This window comes from Lytechinus variegatus, chromosome 5 (assembly GCF_018143015.1).
Source record: "Lytechinus variegatus isolate NC3 chromosome 5, Lvar_3.0, whole genome shotgun sequence".
Classification (NCBI taxonomy): Eukaryota; Metazoa; Echinodermata; class Echinoidea; order Temnopleuroida; family Toxopneustidae; genus Lytechinus; species Lytechinus variegatus.
The window spans coordinates 23946797-23957938 of NC_054744.1; the positions used below are offsets into that span (position 1 = coordinate 23946797).

General features: G+C 37.0%; 1 protein-coding gene across 1 annotated transcript; it reads right to left on the bottom strand.

Moving 5' to 3' along the window:
• Positions 1–5087: 5087 nt before the first annotated feature.
• Positions 5088–10804, bottom strand: LOC121414829 (G-protein coupled receptor 54-like). The gene is made up of 3 exons (XM_041607884.1): positions 10438–10804; positions 7469–7604; positions 5088–6410 (listed from the first exon to the last, which is right to left on the bottom strand). Exons 1-3 carry the CDS (start codon positions 10786–10788, stop codon positions 5719–5721), a joined length of 1179 nt encoding a protein of 392 aa, XP_041463818.1. The 5' UTR covers positions 10789–10804; the 3' UTR covers positions 5088–5718.
• Between the last annotated feature and the right edge of the window lie 338 nt (positions 10805–11142).

The window sequence follows — 11142 nt, forward strand, 5'->3', positions numbered from 1 at the left end:
ATCGGATAAAGAAATAAGTAACCTGGGCAAACAAGGAGACTTCTATTCCTTTGGTCATTTATTAACCAACTTAATGTTTGCACTTAATATCATGACTAGAACTTAATCGCAGAAAAAATTACTTTGATTTCAATACATTATTTACACATTCCATTATGTACAATGCGGTATTGAAATTTGGGATCAACACCCCGTTTGGCAGTGTATTGTTTGCGTTGTTTTACAATTTCGGATACAAAACTTGCATGAAATCTACTCCTGGGGCCTGTTGCATAAAAATTTTTACCTTAGAAAACTCTGGTAAACACTGAAAACTAATACCCCTTTCATAAACCCAATTATGCGGCTAATAGCAGCATATCGAGTAATCCGCATTATTTTGATGCTGCTATTATCCGCATAATAGCAGCATCGGGACAAGATTTTGAGTTTATGAACGCCTTTCCAAATAATGCGGATAATTGCCATGGTGCGGTCACAAGATCACCCTTTTCCAACACAACCGCATCGGAGGGGGCGTGTCCAGTTGTCATGACGATTATCCGCCTTTTTCAGGACGAGCGCTCGTAAAAATAATGCGGCTTATTTTCGGAGTTTGTAACGCATTTTTATTGAATTATCCGCATTACTCTTAGGCGGCTAACTGGAGGATAGGTTTATGAAAAGGGTATAAGGTAAGTCTGATTTCTGCCATTGACTTTAACACAGGGCAAAAACTCCGGTAAAAACAACCTTCTCAGGTTAAAGGTTTTATGCAACGGGCCCCTTGGCCGCGTCTTACAAGGAGTTACGAATGATCCGATCAATCGCAACTATGGAAAGCCAGCATAGTCAACATATAAAATGCATGTTTGCTCCCAAAAAATCTAGATATGAATGTATATCCATAAATTCATTGATTTCTTGACAATTTGGGGTGTTTTTTTTTGTTTACAAAGGGCATTTTGCAATTTTTCATAGAAAAAATTATGACACTGATGGATTTCCATAGATTTACGATTGATTGGATCAATTGTAAGACGGGACCCTGACCTCCGAAAGGACTTTTCACAGTATACACTCTAAAAATGAAATGTTAAATCAACATTTGAAAGTTTGGGGTGACAACCTATTCCAAATGTTATATCAACCATAGAGATATATACTAATAACGCCTAATTAGTATACATCTCTATGTATCAAACCTTGTATGAAGCTGAATCCAACATTTTAAAGCAGATATGAATCGTGAGCGCCATCTCGAGTCCTCAACTACTCATACCTGGCCATTTTCCTGACCCCATAATTCTAGTGTAGTCTAGTAATAAAGACCCACTTGAATGATAACATGCTAATTAGCTACTCAATACATTTATATACTGAAATAATTATGTTACCAAGTAGCAAAACAATTACTTTCCCTCTCAGAACAGTTTAGTTTCTCTATACAAATACAATTATAGTTCAAGTTATTCTCTGTAGTATGAGTAGATATCTGAAAATGTATATTTTAAGACTATGGCCCGTATTCTGAAGTCGGGTTTAACTTAAAAAGTTTTGGTTTAAGTATGGACAGCCAATTGTTACATAATCACTAACAGTTAGAGGTATCATACTTTCAGCTCATTCGGCTCTCAAATCATTCATGATTATCTAAGAAGTATAAATAGATGGTTGTCTTCACCATCGATGAATCAGAAAAGAGCACAGTAAACATAATAAACATACAACTTAGTGAACATTTTGATACTTTTGGCTTCCCATACCTAAAACACAACTTTAAACCTGAGTTTAAGTTAAACCCGACTTCAAAATACGGGTCTATGTATTTATAACACACAGTCAGCAAGGTCAGTGAGAGACCACACGCAGTTCACTCCCCCTTTAAGTGTTGGGTCGAACTATTTAAAGTGGTAAATGCAACATTAAGAAAAGGCTGTCGCTCCTCCAAACTTTTAAATGTTAATTTAACTTTTCATTTTTAGAGTGTACGATACAAATTATGAGATGAATATGATTTCTATTAAATATACAACATGGATGCTTGAAAATCATTTTTTTTTCTGGGAAGGGGGGGGGGGGGGGTGGGGTGAAATGCTCAAACAAGATGCATCATTGCACAGCCCGTTGGCAATAATATACTGCGCGCGTTCTGATCACTCAAGCCGCTTTATGCACATAATTTGCTTTCTTCTGTGGTAAGACATTGAGCTACAATGATACTATACAGCTTTATAAATAAACGATTGATTTGTATAATTTTGGGAAGGTGCCAATGACACATACAGTATATATACATATCTATGCATTTGTGCTCAAAACTTAGTGGACCCCACTACAAAATATACTCTTTCATGCCGAGTGTTGAATGTTGACAACAACACTACAATTATCGGCAAGCCCAGAGAAACAAACTTCACTGAATGTAATATTTTATCACCTTACTTTACAATTTAATGTCTTAAATATGGCCAGAACTTGAACGCTTTAAATATTTTTTTTTCTGGTAGGGTTCACTTATTTTTCAGCACCACTGAAGAGAGAAAATGGATGGATTTGGTTATGTACGGATATAATTGTATCTGTATTACAATCACAATGAATTCACATTTTGGCTTGCAACATTGTCTATACATTGGTTATGACTATTTCGCAAAGCTGTTAAACATTTTTTTAATATAATCATAATTAGTTATTGTGTACAAACCATTAATTGGTTAGGCTACAAAATCATTTTCATAACACAATATTCTTGGATTCAAAACATACCCAGTTCAACAGGTAAATTATTGTTCCATATCACTATTTGCCAAACTAAAATGGTTGGACCTGCGTAAAGCTTAACCCCAAACGTTTTTTATGATTAATTTGACTGTTTACGAATCCCTTTGTTTCATTTGACAAAGAAGAAAATGATTAATGGGGGCGTTGTGGTCTAGTGGGAACGTGGGTTCGAATCCCAGCCATGGCGTGTTTTCCTTCAGCAATCCACATCGTGCTGCTCTCAACCCAGGTGAGGTGAATGGGTACCCGACAAGATTAATTCCTTGAATGCACCAAGCGCCTTTAGCAGTTGGAGCTACAGCTGGGGAAACATATAGTGCGCCACTGAATAGGAAATTAGATAAATCGGCGCCTCATAAATGCTATACAGTGCGTATCAAAAAAAAGTTTACACTTTGAAAAAGCCCTGGGAATTAAAAAATATAAAACATATGGGTATTCTTTTCACATATAATCTTGGGTTTGGGTCTCATCTATCCAACGAGTGTAAAAGTTTTGATAGAATGTCACACTTGAGTGAGCACTGTCCATTTTTGTAAAGCTCGCAGAAATCTGTTTGCGCAGAAATGCTCGTTTTCACGCTGTGTCAAGGGGAAAGGGCGAAATCAAACTTACCCTGCGAAACATTTCTCATACATATCCCTTGCACTTTTAGTCAATAGAAATAAAATGGATACATTCAAGCATTTTGTAACAATTTTGCCACCCAAATTGAAATTTCAACACATAGTAAGCACAACATTTACCCTTTTTGTGCCAGCTGGATCTCAGGACATAACTGAATCTGAACAAAAGTTTATATCAGACATCTCCAGCATTTTTTGACTAATTTTTTATCATTTAAAGTGGGTTTACAATTTATTTTTCATTTAATACTTGTTTCTCCACACTTTCCCCAAGCTTGACAATGATTAACAAAATGAAAATCAAGCCTAAGCCACTTGATGTAAATCACAGCTCAGCGTAAAGCAAATATCGTCACGATGGCCTCGGTGTGTGGGGGAAAGGGGTGGGGCGCAATGCACTCTTCAAAGTGTTTTGGACAAGGAAACAATTTTAAATAGGTAAAATATATCTTCAAATCAATTTTACTAGCTAAATACCACGTGTTCTTCATGATTAAGGTCTACTTTTATTCGCAAAAATATTTCAAAGTTCTGCGCAAATCAATTTTCACTGACTTTTCAAAAGTAAGTGGTGGTCACTCAAGCGGAATTTTTTTTTCGGCAGTTATATCGTCATTTGCTTAAAGGGACCTGTACAATGTTAAAACGTGGAAAAATCTTCAGGATATTACAAATATAAAATTTTACAGGATTTTTTCTAAGTGTAAACTTTTTTTTAATACACACTGTATATCATTATTTGTAGTAGTAGAAGTAGTGGTAGTAGTAGAAGTAGTAGTAGTAGTAGTAGTAGTAGTAGTAGTAGTAGTAGTAGTAGTAGTAGTAGTAGTAGTAGACGGGGTGGAAATCAGACTATATGGAAATTATAATGAGTAGGAATTACAAGAACGGCGAATGAACCAAATGGGTTTATCCCATATGGTGTAAGACTATGTGATACATAATAGGCCAACTGCTGTTAAACCAAGAATCATATACCTGTTTGATCGAGAATAGCATCGGTTGAAATTTTAGGCGCCAATCAATGTTGGATCATTTTCGGCGCATGTTCTTGCATTCGCACATCATTCTAATACCATTTATATTTTCCAAATTCATGTACGGTACCATAAAATCCTTAGATCCGTATACATGATCTTGCTCGAGTACCTTTCTGACTATAATTTCTTCCTTCCATCGAACCTCAACACCGCATATTTATCATTTATCCCACAATGGGCGCAGTGCTATGTCGTGAAACACAAGAAGGAATCATTCTTCAAGCAAAGATGATTCCCCATTTTCTATGTCAAAACGCCCTTGAAAGTCGCTTTGCTCACTAATGATGATGATGATGATGATGATAATAATAATAATAATATTGATAATAATAATAATAATGATAATAATAATAACAATAGTAATGATAATGATAATTATAATGATTAGAATAATAATAACAATGATAACAATAATAATAATAATAACGTCATATTTTACCCAGGGTAGCCACTTCAGTTCCGAAAACTGTTCTCCCAGCAGGCCCTGCTTAACATGATAATGTTATTACTACCCCAGCTTTAGCACGGCTATACCTTGATCGGGCGCTCGAGCATTCGAGGAATTTCTTCCTAACGGGTACCCATTCACCTCACCTGGGTTGAGTGCAGGACAATGCGGGTAAATTTCTTGCTGAAGGAAAAAATTGGCTTACAATCATAATTACCTTAATTTATTTTTTTACACATTGCCCAACTGAAAAAAAATAGTAGGGCATTTAACAAGAAACAACAACAACTGCATATTATATCTACATTTGAAGATAAAATTATTATTCGTAATGCAAGTCAATTGTGATGGTTATTATGATATTCTAGATAAATGTTTTATCTCTATTAACACATTTACTATTCATTAAACATTAAAAATACGCTTGAACAGCGATCAAACACAAATTAATCTACATTCAAAGTTGAAGTTATGTACATAAACAATATTAGTTATATTAATCACATTTAGGACTAGTCGACATATTGTACAGTGTCACTCACGTTGTTATAGTAATTCTTGTATACAAAATAACTTCATCGTAGTATTTCTATATTTTATAGCATGTAATTATTGGCTATTGTCAATATATAATTTGTTGATACAAAACAATTTTTTACATCTTTATCATAATATACACTACAACCCACTTCATTGTGAGTTAATATGATCACTCTTATTGGTTTAAACGCATATACATATATTAAATAAGGTCCACTTCTCTCGTTACTTCTATAACTTATCATTTTTCAATGTCTTTCTGCCCCTTTATATATTTTTTTATCTGCTTGAAAATGCACCTTTAGACTGACGTGTTTGCGGTCATCGATATCTGCTCGGTTTGGGAATTGGACGTTCGTCGTCCGTTCCGATGGAGCGAATGTGTGTAATTTGTCTTGGTGCTGGCCACTTCCTGTTTGCCTCTGGGGTGGGTGTAGCAGATCTGCCGGAAGTAAACCTGGAAACTGTTTCCGGCCAGGGCGTACACCACAGGATTCACGCAGGAGTTGGAGTAGGCGAAGATCAGGCAGAAGAATCTGAATACGTAGATGGAGTTGGAGTCGTGAGGATAGTTCGGGTCGACGTCGTTCCAGAGGTTGAGGGCGTGGATGGGTGCCCAACAGATGGCGAAGAGCATCACGACGATCAACACGATCCGAGTCGTCTTCCACTTCTTAGTCGCCGTCTGCACCGAGGAGCCTTCAGCCAGGCTGGCAGATTGGCCTTTTCGATTTGCAGCCTTGCCCGACGTAGCAGTGATACCGCCCTTGCTCAGCTTCCAAAGGTGCGCCAAAATGAGGCCGTAGCACACGCTGATGATTGCCAGAGGAACAACATACGTTACAGCGATGACATACATGGAATAGAGTCGAACGAACCGCTTTGATTGATGAATGCTGGTGCAAAAGATGACATGTTCGTTGTTATAAACATATGTACCTGGCTCAGTAGTGCCGTAGATCAAGGCACTAGGTACGTGCATCAAGCCAGATACTGTAATGAAAGAAGAAGAAGAAGAAGAAGTGAAGAAGAAGAAGAAAAAGAAGAATGAGTGAAGAACAAGAAGTGAAGAAGAAGAAGAATAAATAAAGAAAGAAAACAAATTTCGTTAAGATCAGTAACTAGTCTCCAACTTCAGGCTCTGCATTGAGTGAGTTCAAGTCCGGTGTTGGCCTTGGTGTTGGTGTGGAAATTTGGATCGCTCCAAAACGTATTCAGAGTTTGTGAAACTGATCCAGATCACATTATTGACATCTCAACAACCAGTGAGTGACTTTCGGGACCATCTTCATTCTATGCTTGGTGTTATAATCGTGTAAAAATTGACCTAACGCCAGCACCAAAAGGTCAACACTGAACTTGAAATCACCAATTGTGCACTATAACACTAAATATCTGTGCCTGCAAACCACTTCATCATGCATCAAGAGAATTCTTTTTACATTATTTAATTCCGTAAGAGGTGGGGACACATCCAACAAAACCAAAGCTGCCCTCTATTTCATGTTTTAAAATTAGAAACACAACTGTAAAAAAATCTGGAGCCTTAAAACTGACACCAGTCAGTTTCTCTGAAGTGCCATACCCTAAGGTGTTAACCCACACCTTAGAGATTGAACATAACACATAAGAGTGTTAAAGTGGTTGTTACACATGGGAGTTAGTTTCCATGTTACACATGGTTTCACATGGTACCATGTAACACATGGTTGTTAGTTTCCATGTTACAAATGGTTTCACATGGTACCATGTTACACATCGGCGTTGGTTTCCATGTTACACATGGGCGTTGGATTCCATGTTACACATGGGCGTTGGTTTCCATGTTACACATGGTTACACTTGGTACCATGTTACACCTGGGCGTTGGTTTCCATGTTACACATGGTTTCACATGGTACCATGTTACCAGCTCTGTGATGTTATACATTGTTTCCATGTTGGTTTCCACACTGCAAATTTAACACTGGAGCGAAATAATTGGTGTGTTCCTCGATATATACCCAGGGACGTGTCCCTGGTATACCTGTGTTAAAACTGCACCGACTTACCGATCCAGACAACACAGCAGATGACCCCAGCTCTCAGGATCGTTCGGGTTTGACGGGAAGTGAAGGGGTTGGTGATTACGTAATAGCGATCCACCGTCATGACAGTCAGCGTCGCACACGTGGCTTGAACCGTGACCTTTCGGAAAAGACATTGGCAAAGAATAGGAAAGCGATTAAAAAGAAATCATGCATTCGAAATAGGAAAACCGGAGAAGTTAATTGTGAAAGTTTGAGCCAATCGAAGCTAGTAGAGGTCGTCAAACAACATTGATTGTTTGGAACCCTCTACGTTCGTTAGTTTGAAGTACAAAATCAAATTTTACTCGTATTTCTGCGGAGTAAGATTTGATACGGACCTGAGTGATTTTAATCTGATGTGACACCATTAGAGTCAATTGATTCAGCATCTGAGTCACTTTGACTCTAAATAGAGTCGAATCCATGCATCAGGCGCTATTACGAGTCAACCCGACAACGCCGAATGAGACGAATAATAAGAGATTTCTGAAAATCTATGTCATTCTTGGTACGTAAGGATTTCACGTAAAATAACATTTCTGTTACACAAGAGATAAAAAAACAAGAACAAAGAAATGACTGAAATTGCATTTTTGACATTACTGAATTAATCCGAATTAATGAAACATTAGTTATTCTTTTCTGCAAACAAATAGGAGATTCGCCTATCGTAAAGAAACAGCCGAATTACCAATCCATCAATTTGAGATTTCCAGATAATATGCAATTAGTAATATTATTGTAAAGCATTTAATTTCCTGTCGTGTATCCCATTAGCTTTGATGATAAATAGAACAAGTGAAAAAATAAAAAAAGTTTGGGAAACAAATTTGCTATTGACGGCATCTATTTTTCATTTTTATTCTTATCTAGAACAGTGATGGTACTAAACGTTCTAGGGAATGTCGATGGGGGTGGGGGATGACGTAACATGTTTTTTTTTCCTCATTTGAATTATAGCGGTTTATACAGTTACATGTTGAAGACCCCCCCTCTCTCTCTCTGATATAAACTCATTTTTTCTCCTTTTATGCTATTTTTTTCTAATACATGAAAAACTTGTAGGGGCGCTGCTTCTATTAATGTAATGAATAAGCTCATTTGAAATCGCGTATCCTGCAATTTACACAATGCTTAACTATAAGTATGTCACATTATGGAACGCGTGCTTAAGCCATATTTTGTGTTTTTATTTTCAAAATTGGCATTTTACAAAAAACATTGAAGTCAAGTAAGACAAATAACGTTCACTTCTAATTTTTAACATTAAATTCCAATTCTTACGATTAATTGCCTTTCTATGATACGAAAGAAGATAGCAAATCGTGAAATAACATCATCCGACCTTGCATTTCTCCTGAAAGTGACTATTTACCTTTCCCCATTTCTCTCTCCTCATTTTTCTATATTCAGTATATAGAATTCTGGTCAAGGCATTTCTTCTGATAATCTTGAATCAGCACACTTTAATTAAACTAATTAGACGTTGTATCTTCAAGTACCCGTTTGATAAAAAAAACACATCAAATTTCAGTTTGTTCTTATTCAGTTCTTTGCTATGAGTACGTTGTAATCAGGTATTCATCATGTTCACAATGGACAATGGAGGACAAGAAAATATGAGAGGAGCGTTTACATAACCGTATTTTATTGTTCAAGTACCATACGGACTGTCGTTACCTATTTTCAAAACGTGAAGGGCAGTATTATGTCAAGCATTATACAATGGCAGGCATGGCAGGGACCGCTTACATTCGTAATTCCGAAGGTTCGTTATTCCGAAGGTTCGTATTTCCTAAGGTTCGTAATTCTGAAGGTTCGTAAGTCCGAAAACGAAATGAGGTTCGCAATTCCGAAGGTCCGTTAGTCAGAAAACAATGTGAGGTTCGTAATTCCGAAGGTTCGTTAATCCGAAAACGAAATGAGGTTCGTAATTCTGAAGGTTCGTTAGTCCGAAAACGTAATGAATAACGAACCTTATTTCGTTTACGGACTAACGAACCTTCAGAACAACGAACCTTATTTCGTTTTCGGATTAACGAACCTTCGGAACATCGAACCTTGTTTCGTTTTCGGATTATCGTACCTTCGGAATAACGCCACAAAATTAAATTAATGTTCGGATTAACGAACCCTTTTACGTTTTCGGATTAACGGGCATCGAGGTATAGGCAGTTTACGTGTTTCGGAATTACGAACCTTCGGAATTGCGAAGTGTAACCGGCAGGGACAGAACCTGGATATGTTGATTAAAGAGAGAGGGGGCGAAGCGAAAATACGGTGATGTAATTTTTAATCACTAAAATTACTAGAGGAATCAAGGTCTAAGATACTGTCATTGCATATCCATCATTTAAATGTACTTAATTTTTATATCTTCCTCTCTCTTCGTCTTTATTAATATATACCATCACCTTTTTGGTTCATTTTATTGCCGCTCCCGTCACGTCGCCCCGGACCCCAGTAGTCTTAGAGAGATGCCAAGGCTCCCACGAAAAATTAAGATGAATAAGATCGATGGCATGCAAATAAATATACTCACATATTATTAGATACAGAATAGATTAAAATAGGATATATACACTCTAAAAAAATGAAGTGCTAATTTAGCTCTTAAAGAGCGTGTATAGAGACTGCACTTCGGAGTGCTGATTTGTCTAGTTCAAATTTGAACTAGACGAATCAGCACTCCGAAGTGCACTCACTATACAAGCTCTTTAAGAGCTAAATTAGCACTTCATTTTTTAGAGTGTAAAATGAAATAAATAAATAAATAGATAAATAAACAAATAAATGAATGACTAAATAAATCAATTAATCAATTAGTTGATTAATGAAAATTAATGAATGAAATAATGAATGCATAGATAAATGAAACAAACAAAGAAACAGATGAATAAACTCATAAATAAGTAATCATAATAATTTAAGTAGTATTGATATTTACTCACATGCTGCAGAAACGCGTTAGACTTGCACAAAAAATTCCCCAGCTTCCACTGGTAGTCCGCATAGAGCACGGCAGTGAGAGGGACGCAGGCGAGCACGAACACGAGATCGCCCACGGCTACGTTCATGATATAGAAGTTGGTCACACTCTGCCTCATCTTGCGGTAGCGCAGCACGATGAAGACCACCATCGAGTTTCCGGCGACGGCGATGAGGGCGATGATGACGAGAATGAGGGGGACGATGACGGATTCGGGGCCGAGACTGGGAGGGCCATTGTAGTAGGTGTAGTTTGAGTCGGAGTACGAGTAGGAGGACGAATCGTAATTATCGTAAGGAAGTGTTTCATCCATGTTGATTAGCCTACTGACTACGCGGACGATGCAGTATTCTGGTTAATCCCTAAGAGGATAAAAAGATATAAAGAAAGACATTGGCTCTATTAAACAAACATTAATGTGAAATCGGCTTCTTAAATATTGTTATAACTAACACTCAAAAAGGATTGGTCAAAGTAATCTCTTGGTGAATGTTATGTGTCCGACAAATAAAAATGTTCAAAATCAAACAAAGTTCTTCATGATTAATAAATTAAATTTTAGGATAATGTTTATCATATAGTCGGTCAAGAGTGTACCTTTCACTATTCTATTCATGTTATTTTTCGTGACCTAAACTAGATGGTCATCCCAATAAATCGAGAAACG